The sequence below is a fragment of the Hemibagrus wyckioides genome, linkage group LG15, assembly GCF_019097595.1.
Source record: "Hemibagrus wyckioides isolate EC202008001 linkage group LG15, SWU_Hwy_1.0, whole genome shotgun sequence".
NCBI lineage: Eukaryota > Metazoa > Chordata > Actinopteri > Siluriformes > Bagridae > Hemibagrus > Hemibagrus wyckioides.
In genome coordinates, this window is record NC_080724.1 from 10558122 (window position 1) to 10581682 (window position 23561).

The 23561-nt window shown below is 40.7% G+C and overlaps 1 protein-coding gene across 6 annotated transcripts in view; it reads left to right on the forward strand.

Moving 5' to 3' along the window:
- Positions 1 to 23061, forward strand: part of LOC131366042 (cyclin-dependent kinase-like 5) — a 67743-nt gene extending 44682 nt beyond the window's left edge. For 2 of the 6 annotated variants that reach the window (XM_058410147.1, XM_058410148.1), the window contains exons 5-18: positions 1525 to 1661; positions 3155 to 3275; positions 4432 to 4491; positions 7188 to 7278; positions 9712 to 9901; positions 12005 to 12085; positions 15603 to 15769; positions 16076 to 17090; positions 17305 to 17410; positions 17486 to 17600; positions 18059 to 18164; positions 18360 to 18482; positions 19867 to 20049; positions 20537 to 23061. In XM_058410147.1, coding sequence (XP_058266130.1) covers positions 1525 to 1661; positions 3155 to 3275; positions 4432 to 4491; positions 7188 to 7278; positions 9712 to 9901; positions 12005 to 12085; positions 15603 to 15769; positions 16076 to 17090; positions 17305 to 17410; positions 17486 to 17600; positions 18059 to 18164; positions 18360 to 18482; positions 19867 to 20049; positions 20537 to 20905 — 2864 coding nt within the window. In that variant the 3' untranslated portion in view covers positions 20906 to 23061. Of the gene's footprint in view, positions 1 to 1524; positions 1662 to 3154; positions 3276 to 4431; positions 4492 to 7187; positions 7279 to 9711; positions 9902 to 12004; positions 12086 to 15602; positions 15770 to 16075; positions 17091 to 17304; positions 17411 to 17485; positions 17601 to 18058; positions 18165 to 18359; positions 18483 to 19866; positions 20050 to 20536 lie in introns of those variants that run through there. The other 4 variants (XR_009206762.1, XM_058410151.1, XM_058410149.1 and 1 more) reach the window with 4 other exon arrangements.
- The last annotated feature ends 500 nt before the right edge of the window (positions 23062 to 23561 follow it).

Genomic DNA, 23561 nt, shown 5'->3' on the forward strand with positions numbered 1-23561 from the left:
CAAACAGCGATATAATTAATAATAATAATAAAAAAAAACGGGTATGCCTGATATTAAATTTACAGACACATCAATAATATCTGTTTTATGTCTTGAACCCTGAAGGGAATTATAAGTAATTAAAGTTCTCTCTATGAGCTCAAAGTACTCGCTTTGAGTAAATGATCAGACTAGTATAAAACTTTAGCTCTTCTTCAACGCGTCAAGATTATTGCCAATGCTGTGTCCCATGTAGCAAAATAATTGCTACCTACTATTTTTCGACACACTGCAGCTTGATCGTTTAGCATATTAGACCATATGACTTAAATGAAAGAAAAACAAGCTCAGCTAACATACAAAGCCATTTTCTCAGTTAACTAGTTTTTACTCATTTTACTTAACATTTCTACTTTACAGCACTAGTAAGTAATAATTTGTAATATTTTTAGTAGCATGTCAGTGTGTAACGTGCCATGAAATGACTTTTCATTTAAATTCAATTCAGTTGGTATTCTCAAAAAAAAAAAAATTTTTCATTGGAAATATGCAGTTTTAATAGTTTGGCCCAAAAATTCGATTTGCTGCTTTTTTATTAATTCTACAAGTTTAACCAGTTAACAAGTAAGCCAAGCGTATATGTACCAGTATAGCAGTATTACATACTAAATGTTGCATAGACTAGTCGACTAATACGTTCATTATCCGCCGCTGTGGGGATTAGTGGTGTGGCAGATGGTAAAGAAAAGCAGATGGACATGAGCCTCCATGCTGCGTGCTTTCAGTTCCAGAGCCGTGCCCACATGCTGGTGCCTTTTAAGAATTGATACGTTCTTTACTAGTGTCATATGATACGCATCTTTTGCACATTTCATGCACTGATTTATTTTAAAAGTGTAGCCTTAAAATACATTTAGATATAGTTTATAGCCAGTGTTATGGTGGTTCACTGAATTATGGTGTTCTTTTGCTGTGGTTTATCAGCACTACAAAATTTTAATAAAAATAATAATGTCCTGAAGTTTTTTTATTTTTTCCCTATGGTTTCGTTTGGATTGGATGTTTATTATATTATATTATATTATATTATATTATATTATATTATATTATATTATATTATATTATATTATATTATATTATATTATATTATATTATATTATAATTTAATTTAATTAATTTGATTTCTATACATTTTATTGCAAGTTTATTTTGCTGTTTAATGCAGCTGCATGTCTAAACCTTTAACCCTTTCATTGCTTATTTTTTGTCTAAAATAACTGTACAAAGATGAAAAAGAGAACCTAAAAAAGACCAAACATATCTCAATTAAGGTGGAACTCCCATTTCAATACAGATGTAGACTTCTGTAGCTTGTAGGGAGAACCCCACCCCGAGACTCCTCTGTTGTTTAATAAGCTCAGGTGGGTGTGTATCTATGTAGGACAGGCATAAAAAATAACCAGTAGCACTTCTGGGAGCCTTGTGCACTCCCTTTATCTTTTTTTTTTATTATTATTATTAAAGCCTGATGTTCTCCTCACACAGAGAATGAGGATGTGAAGGAGACAACACTGCGGGAGCTGAAGATGCTCCGCACGCTCAAGCAGGAAAACATTGTGGAACTGAAGGAGGCTTTCCGGCGCCGGGGGAAACTCTACCTGGTGTTTGAGTATGTGGAGAAGGTACACACAGGGAAGCCGCTCTGCGGGATGCTTCATTTCAGCTCAACTCAAATATGTTATTGACAGTGCAAATGAAGTTGATGGCGTCTTCACACTAATAATACATGGACACAATAACAGGAAGAGGAATATTTCATTTAAAGTAGAAGCTTGTGTTGAATCCTACATAAGAATTTCTTGTGAATAACAGACAGTTGCAGATAACAAATAAACTGTGTAGCAGTCTACACAATGTACACATGTAGCATAACACACATTCGATTATAAGACATCTACAGATAGATATTACAGTTTATTATAGCTAGGTAATTCTTCTTTTTCTACAGAAAATAGCAACTTTGTCTGTAAATATTTAGTGCAGACACTTTTTCCCTTATTTTGGTCCTCACTTTTCCTTTTATTTTTACGCAAGTCCTCAATTTTCCTTACGTTCTTGCTTAGGTACTCACTTTTTTATGTTCTTACTTAGAGACTCACTTTTCCTTATATTCTTACTTAGATCTAGCCTTTTAATGTTCTTACTTAGGTCCTCACTTTTCTTTATGTTCTTACTTAGGTCCTCACTTTATGTTCTTACTCAGAGACTCACTTTTCTTTATGTTCTTACTTAGGTGAAGCTTTTTTATGTTCTTTCTTAGGGCCTCACTTTTCATTATGTTATTAATTAGGTCCTTACTTTTCTTTATGTCCTAGCTTAGGTTCTTATTTTTGTTTATGTTCTAGCTTAGGTCCTAAATTTTCTTTATGTTCTTACTTAGGTCCAACTCCTCACTTTTCTTTAAGTTGTAGCTTAGGTCCTCACTTTTCTTTATGTTCTTAGTTAGGTCACCTGTGTTTCTTATGTTCTTACATAGGTCCGCATTTTTTATATATTTTTTTATATATCCTTGGATCATTTGCTTTATGTTATTTTTATAGGTCCTCCCTTTTTATGTTCTTATTTGGGTTCACACTTTTCCTTAGGTTCTTAATCAGGTCCTCGCTGGGTCTTTGCATTCCCTTATGTTCTTAGGTCCTTACTTTTTTATGCTCTTGCCTATGTCCTCATTTTTTCCTTATGTTCTCACATAAGTCCTCACTTTTCATTATACTCTTACTTCAGTCCTCCCTTGCATTTTCTTACTTAGGTGCTCATTTTTTATGTTCTTAGTTACTGTAAGTCCTCACTTTTCCTTGTAGAGTTCTTTTTACTCAGTGAATTGAACACATTTATACATACAAGGATTGAAATACAAGGATAGGTGCATTCACACTTTTTTGAATGTTTCTCTGAATTAGAAAAGTCTGCAAAATGTGTAAACATGAATAGACGAGACTACCATTCTGTAGCTGTTTTGATGACTGCTCCTGTTTAAGGCAAATAAATATATACACCTGCTTTAGGAACTCAAAATATGTGCACTGAATTTATGTATGTTCTATGATCTCATGTTCTGCTTGGCCGTATATTTGGATTTCTTTCCTAAAGATTTTTTTTTGCTCCCGCTGTGTAGAACATGCTGGAATTGCTGGAAGAGCTGCCTAATGGAGTTCCGCCTGACAAAGTGAGGAACTACATCTACCAGCTAATCAAAGCCATCCACTGGTGCCATAAGAACGACATAGTGCACAGGGGTAAGAGAATGATCTGGACTGTTGGAGCAAATTTCCAAGTCAGTTCAGAACATTGGCGAGTTTGCAGTAGTAGAATGAAAGTGTAGATTGTTGGAGCTCCTTTCAAGCTCACTCTTACACAATGAACACACCTCAGTTAGAGACCTGGAGCTGCTGAGAATGAGTGAATGGTTTCTAATGAGCTTTGAGAAGTCCTGCCTGTATTGTTATCTTTGAGCTGTTTAACATGCTGCATGTGTCAGAAATGCAGCCTTCTTTGGCTAAACGTACGATTGCGGGTGCCTGAACCATCAAGATGACCGATGCTAGATGACCTAGTAAAGTAAAAACAGCACTGGCAGAGAGCTAGGCTTTAACTAGGCCAGTGTGGAGGAGCTGCATGCGAAAGCCACTGTCCCACTTGCAGGCAGCCTGTTTTTTGCTCTTGAGCTCAAATAAAATGCAGTTTTATTTGTGCACCGTAAGCAAACAGGGAAATATCGCAGAAAGAATTAACACGACACAAATTTGAACTTAACTTCCTGAACTATAGGGAACGTTTGCAAAGAAACAGCAGTGATATATTCCTTATTAAATTCCAATTTAGTCTTATATATTCATGTAAACTCAGACATACTGGAATACATTGTCCAACAAGTATAATAAATGGAGTTGTTCAATTTAGTCGATCAGCCAAGACATGTATAATAACCATCATTTGTTCTTTACGTTTGTATCATAGCTGTAGTAACTGAAGACTGGTAATCTGTTCCTCAAACCCGTAATTCTAATTTACCATAGTGTTGAATTTTGTTAACAAAACCTTTTTACCATGTTATAAGAGTAGCCATCTTGGATGTTATTATTTTGTTAAAAATCAATATGAAAATGCCAATCAATGGTAATTGGTGCTGGACAAGGGTTCAGGAATGTATTTCTGGAAAACATTTTGGGGAAGACAAAGAGTGTTTCAAGTAACATGTAAAATATATGACATGATGTGTTAGATATTTAATGTGTTAGATATTTAATGTCTGTAAGTTATTTAATGTAAGATATTTAAGTCAACATTTTTCCTTCAGTGACCTGATTGTTTTTCTCTTCCTCATGCTTCCTCTCCCACTCTCTCTCTCTCTCTCTCTCTCTCTCTCTCTCTCTCTCGCTCTCTCTCTTTCAGACATTAAGCCAGAAAACCTCTTAATCAGCTCAGATGACGTGCTCAAGCTGTGTGATTTTGGTGAGTTTGGCTCTTAGAAACACTGTTGCCTGAAGATGTTCTTTGGTTGTTTCTCATGCAGTGTTAATGATGCAGGTGTGGAATCGCTGAACACCAGGAAACTAGTTTACCAGAGAAGATGTAGCAGGAATGTAGGCTAAAGCTCACCTCTGTGAGAAGGCTTTTACTTACGTTTCTGAGAACAAATCTTGGCCGTACTCTAGTCTGATTGTGTCGCGAGGGAGGTGATGAAGGGGCAACTTAACACCTTTGAATAATTCATGAATGCGTTCTACAAAAATGGGTTTCACACTGATGAAGTTTGGCAGCCGACCTTAGAAGTTCTAAGTCTGTGCTGCTAGTTAGTGGTGCAACAACAAAAACCGTTCGCAGTATTGTTGAGAGATTGCAAGTTTGAATCCTGACAATGCCACAGTCATGAGTGGACAGGAATCTGAGTGAGAAAAATGGGTTGTTCTGTCTGCGTGGGAAGGATAATATTATTGTCTCTCCTGTCAATCATAATGACACTAACCAGTCCTGGTCACCTGTGAGCGAATGCAATGAATGAATTAATGTAATTAAATGTAATGTAATTTCTTCCATGATCCATAGATTTCTTTGTTTTTATTTAGGTCCTCACTTTGCCTTTTATTCTTTCTTATGTTCTAGCTTAGGTTTTTGCTTTTTATGTTCTTACTTAGGGCCCCACTTTCGTATATATATTTTTACCTAAGGCCTCACTTTCATTTATGTTCTAGCTTAGGGCTTCACTTTTCTTTATACTGTAGCTTAGGTCCTCACTTTTCTTTATGCTCTGGCTTAGGCCCTCACTTTTCTTTATGTTTTTAGTTAGGTTCTCACTTTTCTTTATGTTCTAGCTTTGGGCCTCACTTTTCTTTATGCTCTGGCTTAGGCCCTCACTTTTCTTTATGTTTTTAGTTAGGTTCTCACTTTTCTTTATGTTCTAGCTTTGGGCCTCACTTTTCTTTATGCTCTGGCTTAGGCCCTCACTTTTCTTTATGTTTTTAGTTAGGTTCTCACTTTTCTTTATGCTGTAGTTTAGGTCCTCACTTTTTTATGTCCTTACTTAGTTCCTCATTTTTCATTATGTTATATCTTAGGGCCTCATTTCCCTTTATGTTCTATCTTCCAGCCTCACTTTTCTTTATGTTCTAGCTTAGGTCCTCACTTTTTTAATTTCTTACTTAGGTCCTCACTTTGGCTATAGCTTTGGTCCTCACTTTTTATGTTATAGCTTAGGGCCTCACTTTTATTTGTGTTCTAGCTTAGGGCCTCACTTTTCCTCTTCTCATACTTATATAAGAGGGCAGATAGCAATTTCATTCATGATAACAAAAATAGGGGAAAAACAAATTCAATGATTCTTGTCAGAAGTAGAGATTAGGCTGAAAAACATTGGAGTATACCTTTCATGATGGACGAGGTAGGTATCAAGGGAGAGGTACACAACCACAGTTGCTTCGGCTAGTTGGTGGGCAAGACAAGAAAAACCACTGAAGAAGGAAGTGACTTACCTAAGAGGTGAATGTAGCAATCAGGAAGGGGGAAGTGACTAGCCTAACACAAGGTAATGCTAAGAAACTCTACAATTCAATGCTAATGGATACCAGTGGAACAAATGCTCACAATTTTGCATAAAAGCACACAGGTAGAAAGGAGGTGGTATGGACTGGGTCTCCAGAATTAGAGGGTATGTCTGGAGCCCCAACTGGGGCAACAAGCTGGCAAGCAAGATAGCAAGGAACAAGATCACATGCGGGAGACATGAAAAAAGCTGTTTCTGTGAATACTGCACCTTACTTAGCACTACATGACTTTGTTGGAAGGTCTTAACATTCATGTCCAAGAGCACAAGGACATATCCATTACCCTGGTGGTTAGGAGGAATAAAATAGCTTCTAATTCACTTCATTTCAGTTCACGTATTTAGAGATTCCACCTGGAGGATGACACAGATATTGGGAGAGCATTTTCTATATGATCAGCGGTGAAGAAAAACATGAAGTCATAACATGCTTTAGGATTAGCTGTCAGTGATCGTTGTCTTCCTTAGCTTTATTTTTTATTCAGAATAATTTGTGAAGCATCCAGTTTTTCTCAAGACTGCTTTGTAATATCAGTGAGTGAACAAGTCAGCAATAAATTACAGCTTTTTAGATCGAACCGATGTTCATTTAAGAAATCATTTCTTCCAGGAATCTTCTAAGAATTCAGCATTAGGGCTAATTTCACGCCTGTCTTATTAACACTCTGTGCTCTTTTCGCCAGTGTGTGTGTGTCCGTGTGTGTGTGTGTGTGTGTGTGTGTGTGTGTGTGTGTGTACGGGTTTGGGCAAGATACAGCAGGTCCTCTGTCTCACACGCCATATTGAGGGCAGGACGCCAGTCATGGTCTGTTTAAGCTCCAGCCATTTTGTTTCGGCTGCAGCATGCAGGAGCAGACTGCACACACACACACACACACACACACACTGCTGACTGCAGACGTGGCATTGTTTCTAGAAATCGAAACATACACAACGGCCTGCTAACAGACTGTCCTTCATATGTAGCGTCGGTTACGTTGCACTACAACAAACACAACTTTATCCTTACTGGGTCTTTGTTGTCTAGACAAGTTAACTGCTCAGTAAGACAATCATTTCCTCCTTTCTTTTTTCATTCTCTTCCTTTTCTTGTATCCATCGCTCTCAGGTTTCGCACGTGACCTCTCAGAAGGAACAGACGCCAATTACACCGAGTATGTGGCCACCAGGTGGTACCGCTCACCTGAACTACTGCTGGGGTCAGTTAATCATCAGCACTCACAGGCTCACTACTAAGGCCCTGTCTCAAATATCTCAAATAGCACCCTTAAGATGTCTTGGAGGTCAGCAGGATGGAAAATCCTCTCATTGTGAATTCACTTCTTTTTTTAATAGATTTAAATGGGAGCCATTTTTTTATTCCAGCATCATCATACTAATCAGTGACAATCAGCTCCTTAGTTCAGTAGTCAGGGCACTGACCAGGGAGTTGGCCATTTTAAGACTTCTTAAAAGAAGACTTCTTCAGCCGACTTTGTCTAGAAATGTAAGTAGCTGGTTATCGTCATTGTTGCTTTCAAACGATTAGCGTTTTGTTACTTTATTTCTAATTGGGCGTAAATTTCTGTATTTCGGTCTATATAAGTGTGTAAAAAGAGCAAATGAAATCATTATATAGATTATGGATCTGTAATGTTATTTGATGGGAGCTAAACCAGTAGCTATACACTTTCATTACTTTTTAGCAACATTAGCATTTAATCTTCTATGATTGTCTTAGCAATGTAACGTAGAACATGTTTTTATTTAATTGTCTAGATTCACACAAAGCGCTCTAAATTAAGACAACAGGCCTTAACTTCTTCGGTTCTCTTTATTTTTCTCTCTCTCTCTCTCTCTCTCTCTCTCTCTTTGACCTTATGGGGCATACCATTGATTTGTTACCACTGTCAACCAGCACAGTAGCAGCATGTCTATTTACAGTAAAGTGAAAATATGCATATGCCCACACACACACACACACACACACACTAAGTTAAAAGGAGGATTCAAGGGTAAAAATAATGCACAGCTACTGGGGGTGAGCCATATGGCAAATATACATATCAGGAGACTTGGAGAGATTTTCATGCTGCATGATTCATAACTGTGAATTTTTTTAATATGTATAAAAATAAACTCGTAAACAAGGTTCAAGAGGGGAAAAGATTTGTGCTGCTGCTGATCCGCTAATCTGCAACGTTGACAAAACTTATTCTTAGGTTTGCGCATGTCGAATTTGCTCTTCAGTTCCGCAGTGTGGTCATGTTGTAACCTCCTGGCAGAGGAAACCTCATTTTGGACACCAATACCCAGAATTTACAGAATTCCTGATTTCAAGCTGCAAATCTTCATCAATTATCTGACTTATTTAGCAGCGAGCATCAGGTGTATCACATCTTGTGGCAAGACTTCATGAGGACTCAGCTGGAGCTGCTCTCTGTGACATTTTAAACTAATTCCTGCAGCACAGTCTTTCGAAGTTTGACGGTAATTGCTCATTTCCTGGAAACCGCAAGACGGGTTTCGAACTTTTCCACAGCTGAGTCTTTCACCGCATTGACGTCTGTCACAGTGAAGAGGAAGCCTCTTAGAAATTCTTTCTCATTAGTCGATTCGAACAGATTTTCTGATTAGTTCAGAAGTTTGTTTTCAATGTTTGGAGTGCGGTCTGGACTTCAGAGCGGATATGATACTCGTACGGTTTTAATAGAAAAAAGAAACGACAAGTTAGCCTTTCCTCTCCCCCTCTCTTCTCTTCTCTTCTCTTCTCTTCTCTTCTCTTCTCTTCTCACCTTTCCTCTCCCCCTCTCTTCTCTTCTCTTCTCTTCTCTTCTCTTCTCTTCTCTTCTCTTCTCTTCTCTTCTCTTCTCTTCTCTTCTCTTCTCACCTTTCCTCTCCCCCTCTCTTCTCTTCTCTTCTCTTCTCTCCTCACCTTTCCTCTCCCCCTCTCTTCTCTTCTCTTCTCTTCTCTTCTCTTCTCTTCTCTCCTCACCTTTCCTCTCCCCCTCTCTTCTCTTCTCTTCTCTTCTCTTCTCTTCTCTTCTCTTCTCTTCTCCTCTCCTCTCCTCTCCTCTCCTCTCCTCTCCTCTCCTCTCCTGAGAAGCTTTTCCACAAGATGTTAAAGTGTTACTCTGGGGATTTGTGTTCATTCAGTTACAAGAGCATTAGTGAGGTCAGACACTGATGTTGAGATGTTCCAGTTCATCCCAGAGGTGTTCAGTGGGGTTGAGGTCAGAGTCAGGGTGCAGGTCTGTGCAGGACACTCGAGTTCTTCCTTTTTAACCTTAAGAAGAAGAAGCTCACATATACTGTACATTACAGCACAGTGAAAATCTCTCTTCATATCCAAACTTTGGAAGTCAGGGTCGGCCATGATACAGCACCACTGGAGCGGAGAGGATTAAGGGCTTTGCTTAGGGGCCAAAGAGTGGCAGCTTGGCAATGAACCCCACTCCTCCAATCAACAACCCACTTGAGCTACCCCTGTCTCCACACCATGTCTTTATAACACTACAGCATACAGAGAGATTCTGTAAACTCGTTCACACTACATATGGTTATGATGGTCAGGTGTCACAACAAATACAAATATTTGCCTTGTAATATATATTTTATTCAAAGTTCTCTCCATATCTGTGTTTTCTCATCAGGGCTCCGTACGGGAAGGCGGTGGATATGTGGTCAGTGGGGTGCATCCTAGGCGAGCTGAGTGACGGACAGCCCTTGTTTCCAGGCGAGAGTGAAATAGATCAGCTCTTCACCATACAGAAGGTTCTGGGACCCCTGCCTCCAGAGCAGATGAAGCTTTTCTACAACAACCCCCGCTTCCACGGCCTACGGGTGGGCTCCTGTCTGTCTCCGTCCGACGCTCTTTCAGTCTCTGTTCTTTTCCTCGCTCTCTGCCCTTGATCTTCTCACTCATCTCTCCAAACACATCCTCTCTCTCTCTCTCTCTCTCTCTCTCTTGCTGCCTGGGTTTTTCTGTGCTGTGACTGATTGGATTGAGGTGACTCATACGTAGTTGTTGAGCAAGTATGTGTTGTGTTTGTGTATATCAGTGTTTGTGTGTGTATGTGTGTGTGTGTGTGTACGTGTGAGATGCTGGCTCATACCTTCTGACAAAACCCAAGAGCAGGCCGCTGTACCTGAGTCTCTTCACTCCCTCTCTCTCTCTTTCTCTCTCGCTCTCTCTCACTTTCTCGCTCTGTCATACACACACACACAGACACTCACACACTGTGAATCATATCATTCCTGTTATAACTCACCAGCTTTGTGCTCTTCAGCTTTTCTACTAGTGATGGGGCAGAAGTAGGTCTGTACTCAGATCAGCACGTTTCTAGCAACGTCGCAAATTGTTTTTGCAATCAGAAATGGAACTTGTACATGTTTTGACAGCCAGAATGTTCAGGATTTTGTGTGTTATTCATTTTCCTGGTCATGTGACAAAATTAGGATAATAGGGCAATAATTAGCAAGAAACTGGTTGAACATACAGATTGATAGATGACACAGGATGGGACACACACACACGTACACTCCTAGAGGCAATACAGTGGAACCTTGGCATATGAATGCCGTCCCTTATGAATTTTCGCCATAAGATTTGAAATTTTGCAAGCAATTTGCATTGGAATACAAAGCATTTTTGGCATACAAACGAACTGAAATGAACCGAATGCCTTCTAAGTTGTGTGTATGTCTGTCTGAAGCAAGTTAACAAATTTTTTTAGTCAGCAAAAGCTGTTTGAGTCAACCCACGATACCAACTTTGGCATGCGTTCAAAAGCTACGTGATTTTTTGCACATTTTTTTGTTGACAGATTGGTGGCATTTTAACCCGAGCTTGGTGACACGACTTACTGTGAGGACCCATGACATGGAATGCTTGGCTTGGTCAGTTTTTTATAAGCAGCCATACAGTTTATATACGCTTCGTATTGGTAATATTTTGGGGTGGCTGGAACAGATTATCTGTATTTACATTATTTCTTATGGGAAAATACAAATTTTCGCCTTAAAAACGCGCCTCCAGAACAAATTAAATTCGTATGCCGAGGTTCCGTTGTGTATAGTCACCAAACCAAAGTTTTGTGGATGTGGAAGGAAACCAGAGAACCCAGAGGAAACCCACATTGGGGGAAAACTCACACCAAGTTCTGGATCAAACCATCGAGCCTGGAGCTGTGAGCCATCAATGTCACTGCCGTAGGACAGCTGTAGGACTTTTTCCTGGGGCTTTCCATTAAATACATAAATGTACAGATAAATAAAGCTGAAAATCTCCATTTCTATTAATCCACTCCCCAAGTTTTACCTGAAAGAATGGGGTAAATGTTTAAATAAGGTATTTAACCTATGTTATTTCTTCTGTGTTATGGAATCAAACTGAAACTAAAATAAAGAGTTTTAAACACAAGTCCAATCAACAGTAATAGGTTGTAATAAGGCATACTTTTTAGAAGTTTCCTGATTACTGTTTTAATACATTTCTAAGAAAATTTGGGATTTAATGAGTGAAAACAGGCTTCTATAAATTTAATACCTGTCTTTTTGTCATATACATTTACACACACATACAGTCTCTGGTCCTCAGGTGACTCTGTAAAGCACATTGTTAATTTTCAGTTCACCTTTACCACAGAAACATACCATTGTATCTTCGTTAAGAATACACAAAAAGAAATATTTGTGAAACACATTTAAACACATTTATATAATTCAGTCGGATGTTTACTTATTTGGCAGACACTTTTATTTAAAGCAAAGGTTCAGGTGAAGGTTCAGGGTCTTGCTCAAGTCCCCAACTGTGTTAGGCGAGTAGCCTGGAGCTTTAACCACTGAGGCACCACTGCCTACACTGTGCTTACTGTATAGAAACGTGAGTGTGTGTGTGTGTTTGTGTGTATAATCTCATATCCTCTCCTCTTCTCCCATATGAAGTTCCCTACCGTGAGCCACCCGCAGACTCTGGAGAGGAGATACCTTGGCATCATCAACGGCCCCATGCTGGACCTAATGAAGGTAAGATCCACCAGAGCACCGAGCCATGTGTGTATGCTTGGAGACATGAAAGGCCACACCTCCTTCACTAAGACTGTCAGGCACAGAGCCCAGATCAGATCATTGCGTAATGGAACATTGATTTTGACTGCCAGCACTACCCCAGGATTGTGTGAAAGGATGAAGGAAGGGAAGGAAGCAAGAAAGTCTCGCTGTTTTACATGGAAAATGAATTTGGGCTTGATTGTGTGTGTGTGTGTGTGTGTGTGTGCATGAACAGTGTGTTTGCTGTCAAGCCATGTGGGCAGTAGTGCCTGTTTCCTCCTGCTGATGACTCACTGCTTGCTTGTGCAGCACCTTGGCATCGACTCTAAGCATCTTAGGCCTAGCTCATTTTATTATTCCATTTGACAGAATTCACTCTGCGATGTAGGAACCAACCGAACAAATTTAGGTTTGCAGAAGTTTTAATAATGTTCACCGAAGGTTCAACCTGTCAGGTTTGATCACCATTTCTAATTGTTCTTACAGTGATGCAGTGAGGATTTCAGTGACAGGAATGTTACCATTAATGTTTGAATAATAAATAATGTAATTTTTGGCCACACCTCCTTTACTGTGACTGACAGGCACAAAGGCCACACCTCCTTTACTGTGACTGACAGGCACAAGGGCCACACCTCCTTTACTGTGACTGACAGGCACAAAGGCCACACCTCCTTTACTGTGATTGACAGGCACAAAGGCCACACCTCCTTTACTGTGACTGACAGGCACAATAACCAAACCTCCTTCACTGCAACTGACAGACAGAGGCCACACCTGCTTCAAAGTGACTGACAGGCACAATGACCAAACCTAATTTCACAGTGACTGACAGGTACAATGACCAAACCTCCTTCACCAGGAGTGACAGACAGGCCACACCTCCTTTACTGTGACTGACAGGCACAATAACCATACCTCCTTCACTGCAACTGACAGGCACAATGACCAAACCTCCTTTACTGTGACTGACAGGCACAAAGGCCACACCCCCTTTACTGTGATTTACAAGCACAAATGCCACACCTCCTTTACTGTGACTGACAGTCACAATAACCAAACCTCCTTCACCTGGACTGACAGACAGGACACACCTGCTTCACAGTGACTGACAGGCACAATGACCAAACCTCCATTACTGTGACTGACAGGCACAAAGGCCACACCTCCTTCACTGTGGCTGACAGGCACAGCGACCAAACCTCCTTTACTGTGACTGACAGGCACAATGACCAAACCTCCATTACTGTGATGACAGGCACAAAGGCCACACCTCCTTCACTGTGACTGACAGGCACAATGACCAAACCTCCATTACTGTGACTGACAGGCACAAAGGCCACACCTCCTTTACTGTGACTGACAGGCACAAAGGCCACACCTCCTTTACTGTGACTGACAGGCACAAAGACCAAACCTTCTTCACTGCGACTGACAGGCACAGAGGCTTTACCCTCCTACTTAGATGTGTTTGGCTATGTAATGTAGAGGAGAGAAGATTTCTCAACTTTCTTGCTTTTAAATGCACATCTTTTTCTTCATCTTTTGTGCTCGTCCTATTTCTCCCCCACTCTTTTCTGTTCTTCTCCTGTATGACTTTAGCTGAAGATGTGCCGCTGTACCTGTCCTGTATCATCAGTTTGCTAAAAGGTCATCTCCGTAAACACTGTCACACTTTACTGTCAGCGAGAGTGAGGAGGTTTGCAGAGCCTACAGTGTTTACGAGACTCAAAAGGCAGTTGAGCAGAGAGAAGGATGAGGGGGGAATACACAACAGTCTGTGCTGAAAGACTCATGCAGTTAGAAGGGAGCAGCAGGAAACTTCATTTTGCATTTTATATCAGAGATTTAGATAAAACAAGAACATTTTCTCTGATACTGGATCTGTTTGACCACAGTTCTGCTTTTACGCCAGTCCAAATCGACTGGATTGGTTCAGTTACATAAAAAAATATATATATTTCCTGAACATTTAGTTAGTCAATCAGTCAGTAGTTAACTATTATGAAATTTCCCTCTTTACTTTTGCACTGGAGCACAAAGCCAACGTCTTAATCTAGGTGTAATCAGTAAACATGTCTAAACTTCACAATGTAGCTAAAAGGGTGGCCATCTTGGAGTCTTATTTTTCTTCCTACAATTTGATATCGTTCCACATGCCTAGACTCTGCCTTCCAAAGTTGTAATAGAAAGCTAGAACGTACATTTGTAAATTCATCAACAACTATCAACAATTTCCAAAAATTACAATTAAGGATTGGACAGAAAGTCAAATGTCCACTACTTTGTTAGCTACAGTACATCAGCCCTGAAGCTATAGAAAAACCAAGCACATCCCTGAGGCTAATTTGGAAAAAGTGAACATTTTTATATAAGAAAGTGGATGCTGATATGTCTTGGTTTTTTTTTTTGCTGTATTGTGGCTGTTTTTTTGGCTTAATTCCCGTTCCTACGTACAACTCTAACAACTAGAAATAGTCAAGAAATGTGAGAAAGCACAAGCGAGCGAGAAGGGACACTGCAGAGCTTTAGGCTCCTTTAGATGAGTTTCGTTACATTGGGCACCTAGTGAAGCTGTAACACATTTATGATAATTAGTGTGATTCATGTTAACATCTCTGATTTAGCCCAAGACGAGATGGTATTAATATGCTGATCCTATGCTAATTGTATTCACACTGCAGCGTCTTGGGTTCGTGTGCATTCCAATGAGCTGCTGCTGAATATTCTGACATAACCTTGAACTTTTAGCGCACGTTTCGATCCGAGCATCACGGCAACACCCAGAAGATCGTTTTCACTTCGGAATTTGGAATGTAAAGGCGAGTTCTTTCCCTTAAAGTGTGCAATGTGGATGTGTGCTAATAAACTCGGCGCTAATCCAGAGGAGGCTGTGTGGGTTTGTCTGTGTGTCTGTTTTTAACTGGAGCGTTAAAAATTCCTGCAGTGGGCCAAATGGCAGTTTGCTGCAACAACAGAACCTTTTAAACAGCGGTGCAAGTCAGATACAAGCAGCTAACAACAACACAAGAAGCTTTTCTCTCTTCACTTGTCTTCGCATTGAGTTTGCTATTTTTTGAGTAACAGTATATCCTGAAGGCTTTTATTCGTCTTATACCACAGTAGTTTGCCAGTGATTACAATTTTAATTGATTACAGAGTTATTTTCTGTTATCAATGATATTATAAGCAATATGGCAAAATCACTGGAGACTCCTTCATAATCCTCATCCTTAAAGGAAATGTCATCATATTATATCTTCATTTAAAATAACGGCATGTTTTGTTTACTCTGTTTATTTTTCAGCTTACGTTATGAGTGAGCTGCAATTATAAAAACTGGAACTTTTAAAAAGCGCATATTTTTCTGAACTACAGCCAAAGCAGCTGACTAAAGACCTTCCAGCCAATCGGATGACACAGTATTGTACCATTTGATTTCTGACTTTATTTTTCTCAGCTCTTTCTTGCTTTTGTGTGACTGTCGTTTCAGAATCTGCTGCTTCTGAACCCGAACGAGCGTTTTCTGACGGAACAGAGTCTGAACCACCACGTATTCCAGAGCCAGCGGCAGACTGAGCGACCTGGCCCCCCAACCCCTACACCCATCCGCTCCTCCAAGAGAAAACCCCACCCCCTCGACAACACCGCCCTCAGCAGGTCAGGAGGAGGACTCTGATTGTCTGTGGCCAGTTGGGCCGAGTACAGAACATTTCTCTGCTGCTTATGTAGAATATCTGAAGAGCAAACTGGAAAAAATGGAACTGGCTGATGAAATAATCATTTAATTGAGACTAATGTTTCATATATTGTTAGTGTACTTGTATTTTAGTATAAAGGTTTTTTTCCCAAATATTACTTCTTTACGAATCTGAGGCCAATTTTGTTGTTTTTATTGTCAGTTAGATGCTTTGCGTAACAAATCTGTTTTAATTGGCTGAACCCTCTTCTTCTTGTCTGTATAAGGAGTCATGGCAGCAAGAGCTCAGGACATCATCGTTCTAACAGCCGGGACTGTTCCAGCCTACCGCGTCATAATCAGGCCGAGCTGCACCCACAGAGTGCTGAAGCGTTCCTGAACGGTGCAATTCCCGCCTCCAGCAGCCTGAGCCCCACGCTGCACGCCAAAACTTTCCACTCCCCGCAACCCCTTAACCGCTCAGCGTCCTGCGGCAAAGACCTGGCTTCGCTTAGCCCAAAGAAGGCTCGAGCCAAAGCCTCCGACCTGGACTTCGACTTGCCCAAGGTGTCTGATGGCCCTGGTGCCAAATACCTCAAATCCAATGCCTCACGATCCCACAACCGTCACTCATTTGTGGAGGGCAAGAATAATACGCTGCAGGGAGAGCGGGAGAAGCATGTACGCCACGGTGAGCCCATGCCCCTGAATTCGAGCACCAAAAGCTCTTCGTCTTTTATGAGTCTGTCCAAGAGCCATGGCGCACTGACCGACGCCAAGTCCATCAGTAACTTGAGCGATCCACGCCTTCTCCAAGATGATGCACCAGTGCCCTCGCGGTACTTCCCTTCCAGCTGCCTGGACCTGAACGCCAACCTGAACCTGGTGGCACCCGGCAGTCCTGCTTTGCGTCACAGCCCGGGAGGACGCGCCAAGTCCGAGCGTCAGGCTGGCATGGTGGACTCGTCCCTCCGCCGGTCATCCACACGCCACAAGGGCCAGCAGCAGGACGAGACCAAAACCACAGAAACCCTGGATCCTGGAGGAGGAGCCCGTGACTTCCCCTATGGCCTGGGCTACACCAGCCCTTTCTCGTCACAACAGCGCCCCCACAGGCACTCCATGTATGTGCGCCGGGAGCGCAGTCGACCGCACGGAGCTGACGTCGGCCTGGCACTGGGGCAGAGTGCTCCTACTCGCGCCAGCAGCCTCCAGATGCTCTCACCACAGCTGCAGCATCGCACTCTACCCAGGCACGTAGGCAGCTCCAGCAACCGAGACGATACCCCTGACGACCTCAGGGTCAGTCTGACTGCACACTCCTCGCTTTGACATTTCTGATGTGTGTGTGTGTGTGTGTCTTGCTAATAATGCTTGCATGCTGGTTCCAGCTAATTAGACTAATTACTTCTAATTTGTTTTCTGATTCCTGATGCATCTCGTTTATTTCTATGATTCTATATGCAAACATTTCGCGCCTTCAGTCAGGACAGTCCGCTCTTGTGGTGTATTGCAGGCAGCCATGTATCACGAGCAGCATCCAGAGGACGGAGGAGCGTCCAAGGAGAACCGCATGGTCTATAGTGACTCGATGCCACGTCGGGTTGGCAGCTTCTACAGAGGTCAGCTTGAGCTCACACATACACACATTATTTTTCTTTAAATAGCCATTCTGAACTTGTTTATTGCGGTCATAGTGCCATCTCCTAGACCGGATAACACTTTCCACGAGGGCAGTGGGCAGAATATGAGCTCAGGGGTGAACATGGAGAGCAGCAGCCACACAAAACGCCAGCCCACTTATGACCCCTGGTGAGTTTTAACACACTTTCTGTTTTTCTATGCAGATTTCTCAGCCCGTCTGAACATAATTATATTGATAGAGTTTAGAAGATTATGACCAACATCACACCTTTAACCTGTATGGACACCGGAAGGTTGCTGATCTCACCCCCAGTTGTGTCTTTTTGCAGGCAGTGTCATCGTTGACATTTCTAAATATCATAGTTATTTTTACACACCAGCGCTGCTGAATTCTCTAATCTGATTGGTCAAAAGTGTTGAATCATTTCCTATGACAGGAGTTCTGACTATTTTCCTATAGCACCATACTATGTATGAGTATGTATGCATTTTTATTGGCTGATTTTTATAATTCCTTTGATTATAAACTGATATAAACAATCTGTTATTTTGACATGCTATAGTTGATGGTAAATTTGCCTTGCAGTATACCAAGTACCGGGTACGTGTTGTGTGTTTTTTATCAGGACAGGGCCCGAGGCGCTGGATTTGGGTCCTCCAGAGCCAGCCAAAGAGAAGGAGAAGCAAGGTTTTTTCAGAGCAATAAAGAAGAAGAAGAAGAAATCTCAAGCGGTCAGTGTCCGCTCTTTGCATGGTGATGTGTTGCGTGTCTGTGTTGAGATTTTCACTTGTGCATTTTATATGTAGTGGCATTTCTGTGTATTTTGTGTGTCCATGCCCATACATGTTTGTGTGTGTGTGTGTGTGTGTGTGTGAACACTGGTGTCCTGTGTCCCACTGTCAGTCTTGTGCCTCTTGTATTTCCAGGTGGATGCTCCAGAAGCCAGAGGTCCTGTGATCAAGAAATCTCTTTTTCCTCTGTCTAACTCAAAGCCTAGCTTTAAACATAACTCCTCAGACAGAGTACTCCCTCTAGTGGCCACGCCCATGGTACAAATGCCCATTAATATATCCCCAATAATAATAACATCACTAACCCTGTGCCATTCACACTGCATGCTATTAACCCCATTAATTCGCATTTGATCAGTAATGATGACATCATGAGCTATTTATTCGTGCCTCACTCTGTGGTTCACTTGATCTATGAGGTCTTCGACTTTTGGAAGAAATCTGTATCCCTGATTCGAAAAACTTTTACATGGACATTCTGATGAAACCTGTTGTGTTTGAGTAGCAGTGAAACATCCTGATGATTAAAAGGTGAAAGAAGCATGTTTATAATGCATTTCTAAACAATGCATTCCTAACAGAATTCATTATAAGTAGTATTTATAACAGTTCTTACGTCTAAGTAAATGTTCAATTGATCAATAATTTTCTAATTTACTTCTAATGATTTCTAACATTTCATTTGCTCACAATTTCATCTACACAGCAGTTTATATACAGAGCAATTTAGAAATGTTGAAATTTATTAAACAGAACACTTACAGTACATGCAACTCCATAGGAATGGATTGTTACTATGGAAACAATAACGTAACATCAGAACGTGCAAATCATTAAACCTGCGTTCGCTGTTTTGTTTTTTTTTTCATTAAAAATAAAACTTCATGATATAAATACAACCTTCATAGAAAGAGTTGTCTTTAAGCAAGGTTTGTTTCGGTGACCTCATGGATCTGGTGTTTTACAAAGCACACTTGATGATGATGATGATGATGACGATGATGGTAGTGATGATGATCAGCAGGTACAGCATATAATGAGACGTTTCATCAAATCTAAATTTCGGACCAGTTTGATTCGTATAACTTTGTTGCCTAAACATTGAGCTTTATGGGAAATTGAGTTCCTTGGGAGAGAAGAAGGCTGCTTGTATCGAAAATTTTCTTCATAATGTCAGCATGAAGGTCTTTAACAACAGAGCAGAGTTGATGATGATCAGATATATTAAATATATATGTTAAAGTTCATACTATATAAACCATTTCAAATAGGATTTTTGTGTATATTTAGATCGTTTTAGATCGTTAACCATGATTTGTTTCTTAACCCCTTCAGCAGGTGTATAAACACCTTTCAGCAATATACACACCTGTGTGTGAGTGTTCCTGCTTTACTGAGAATGATTCAACCCCCAGCTGATCCTGTAGTCTTTCCACTGGTGGACAGCTAAAAGCAGGGATACAATCAGAATAGAATATTTCTCTTAATATTTCAAGTGATCTGATCAAGCTCCTTGACCTTCACTAGACCAGTTGATAAATAGCTCATCCTCTCTCCTGGTGGCATCTCAGCAGGCTTGGTGCAGGTCAGAATTTCAACATTTTAGTGATCATGACACTTATCATCACTTATCATCGCTTAGGTCCTGAACGAGGGACCGGATCAGGTGGTGGTACAGAAATCATCCCGGGGTTTTGGCCAGCAGAGCAGCACCAGACACCGGACACGCAGCAGAGACCGCGAGAGGAGTCGAGAGCGGGAACAGGAGCAGGAGAGAGACAGAGACGACTGGCCGGCCGAGAGGCTCACAGAATCCCACTCTCAGGTACTTCAGAGAGAGAGAGAGAGAGAGAAAGAGCTTCCCAGTTTTCTGAGGATTAGCAGCGTTATTACATCCATCTATTTACATATATCACTCAAGACATCCACCTATCTATAATCCCATCCATACATCCATATACTGTATGCATATTGTTACCATCTATCCATCCATTCATCCATCCCACTGTCTATCCATCCATTCACCCATCTATAAACCCATCCATCCATCCATCCATCCACCATCCATGTATATAGCTACCATCTATCCATCTATCTATTCATACTTTCACCCATACCATTCTCTATCCATCCATTGAACAGTCTGTCCTATTATCTTTCCATCCATCCATCCATCCATCCATCTTTCCATTAGTCAGTCCATACATATATCCATCTATTTATCAGTTGGTCCATTCATCCATCCATCCATCCATCTATCCCTCCATCCATTTTGGATAATTTGTTGATTCTGCTTTTCTCCTTTCTCTTAGAACCAGCCTCTCAGGTCTCTTCGTAAGCTTCTTCATCTCCCTGCCTCATCCTCCTCTAGCAAACCCAGTACACCAGACATGCGTTTCCCCCATGGCAACCCTGCCTCCAAAGGAGGAAGCTTCGTGGAATCGCGGAGCCATGTTGGAGGAGGAGCTGGAGGGCCGACTCAGCCCATGTCCCGCCAGGCCGCATATTCTCACGCCGGTCAGCTAGAGTCCACGTGGCACTCGGCGGCACTGGGAAGAGCCGAGGGAAACCCGTACCCAGAGCAGCTGGCGTCCAAAGCAGGCCAGAATGGGCACGGCTTTGTCCGATCGTCACGCTCACGCATGCCAAACCTCAATGACCTGAAAGAGACCGCACTTTAGACTGAGCCTGTTTCTCAAATACAGTGCCACCTGGAGGCCTGGAGGGCTAGAGAGAGCAAACACTGAAGGACTCTGCTCTTTTCATGAACAATAAGGGTAGGCCTAGACATGTCTTAATCTGTTTGTTTTTTTTTTATCTTCAATATTTAATAGAATTTGTAATATTATTTATGTACTTATTGTATTTTTTGTTATGGGAGAAATACGATTGAAATGAATATATGTATAAATATATATCTTGTTATAAGTATAAGATGTATAATAATAATTCTAGTTCTATTATTCTGCATATAATAATTCTTATATTTGGTTAAGAATGTCAAATGTTTGTGTATGGAATCTAAGTTTATAAAGAGGTTAAGAATATTGTTACAATGCACATCAAAACTTTCTGTTACATTTATTTCTAAACCCATTCAGTGGATTTGACCCAGGAGACGAGAGTCAGACGCTACCAGACGCTCGTCTGCGCCGAATCTGCTAATAAAATGCAGCAAGTGAAGCTTTTAAAAGCGCTGTAGGTCCGACAAATACCAAATTCATCATATATTGCTACCATCTGCTGGCCAAACCTATTCACTACACACAGTTGCAGACTAATAATAATAATAATAATAACAATAATAATAATACTAATAATTCTTAACAAAAAAGAAAGCATAATTGCTGCAGACATGCGGCATGTTCTCATGTGTAAAAGCCAGATGCCATTTGTATATTCTCAGGTTTAGTGTTATATAAACACTGTAAATATTATTTTATTGCAATATTTTAAGACCAACACAGGAACAAAATAGATTTTTAAATTTCAGTTTAGAGGTAAACACTTAATATATGAATGTGTGAGGGGAAAATAGAAATAAGACAACAGCTTACTGCAATATGGAAAAATAAAATGATTAACCAATCAACCGCCACATCGTCACAGAAGATTTTCTTGGGATGGGGTGCCAATATTTAACCCATTATAGATTTTGTTATTACTAGTAAGTGGATAGAGGGGAAAGCATGTGTTTCACGGGGTGGACAAATCATAAATATGTTTATACATTGGGCCTGTGTGCTGATTTGTTTGGACAGAACCCTAATTTTCGAGGTTACGTCATTTAACCCCAACACAGTTAACTAGATCAGGGCCTTAATACTTAATAAAGATGTCCAGAGGAAAAGGAAGGAGGATTCTGCAGACTGTAGTAATCCTGATCCTCGATCATGTAGCATATTGTCTTTATCGTCTTTTTCTACAAACTGGCATCAAGGTTCTAATATGTTGTATGTTTGCGCTGGAGTTCTGTGTCGCCGTTCACACCAGAGCTTTTTGTTTTAGCTGTAAATGTATTTGAACATCATAGCAATAGAGATTTATAGGAGGGTTTTTTTTACTCTACTGTTTTATTTGGCTCGGTTTCCTCATCACTGATTATCTGTGATACTGAGATCACACGTTAGCTGTGTAAGCTAATTTAACTGTCCAGATAAACTAGTTTATACTGATAACCGGGACACAGAATTGGTTTAGCAGGAGGTTGGATTTAGGAACCGGTAGCTAGTAGTATAAGAAATATATGAACCATGGATATGATGTGTTTGAATTAAATTTAAAGAAGGAGCAAGAAATTTACATGAAAGTCCAAACACAATTATTGGTGTATCAACAAAGGTACAAATTGATTTGTCCACCCCGGATTAATCTCCTTTAAAGGGGCAGTGTGTAACATACAGAACCTTCTGAAAGCAAAGCTCCGAGCTCTGTTGCACTGTTCAATAGGCTGTGGGCGGAGCTAATTTCAGGGCTGGAAAAATGCCAGCAGAAGCCTGATTGTAAAGAACATAACCACATCTAATAAACTGGCAAAACATCTGGAAAATCTTTTACACTTGACAATAATGTGCTACAAATGTTACAAACCGCCCCTTTAAACGAGACCTGGTTAGCTGATTTTGATAATAGCGTATTTTTGTGATTATGTTCGAAGAAGGTTCTAGCGTCTTCTAACATGACATTAACAACATTAACACCAGCATCGTATTACATCAAGTCAGGAGTTTCTTAATAAAAGGAGAAACCCCATGAAACGAACAACCTCCCACTGAACACCACCTTACACCGCTAAGAGTATATAGCCTTAAACTCCAAAAAAAAAAAATACACAAAATGAATAAAAGGAAAGTCTACGCAATGTCACTGAGCGACTGGTTTCCTTAAACGGTGCACTTTAAATAACTAGACCACATGTTTCTCAGACGAAAAAGCTTCTGTCTCTTCACGCGGTGTGGTGAGTATTTTCACACGCAGTGTACAGTAATAACCAAACGTGTAACTGGGTATAACAGCCTATCTTAGGAGTCTTTTGTATATCGTATTTGTGATATATGCAGTAAATATTTATATTATTCCAGGTACTGCAGCTTAACAGTGGAACTCTTGTCTCTGTTGGATGTGTGGAACCTGGGACGAAAAAGGGTTTGGGTTTGGTTTTTTTTTCAGTAGACACTGGACATTCGACATTAATACTAACGTGTGATTATTTGTTCGGTTATATTTAGCTCAGCAATTCCGAATGATCGAACTTAGAAAACAAACGTCGGGTCTCATAGAAAACATGGTAGCATAGATCGTTAATGTTTCATCTTCAGCAACGAGTATTCGTTTGTA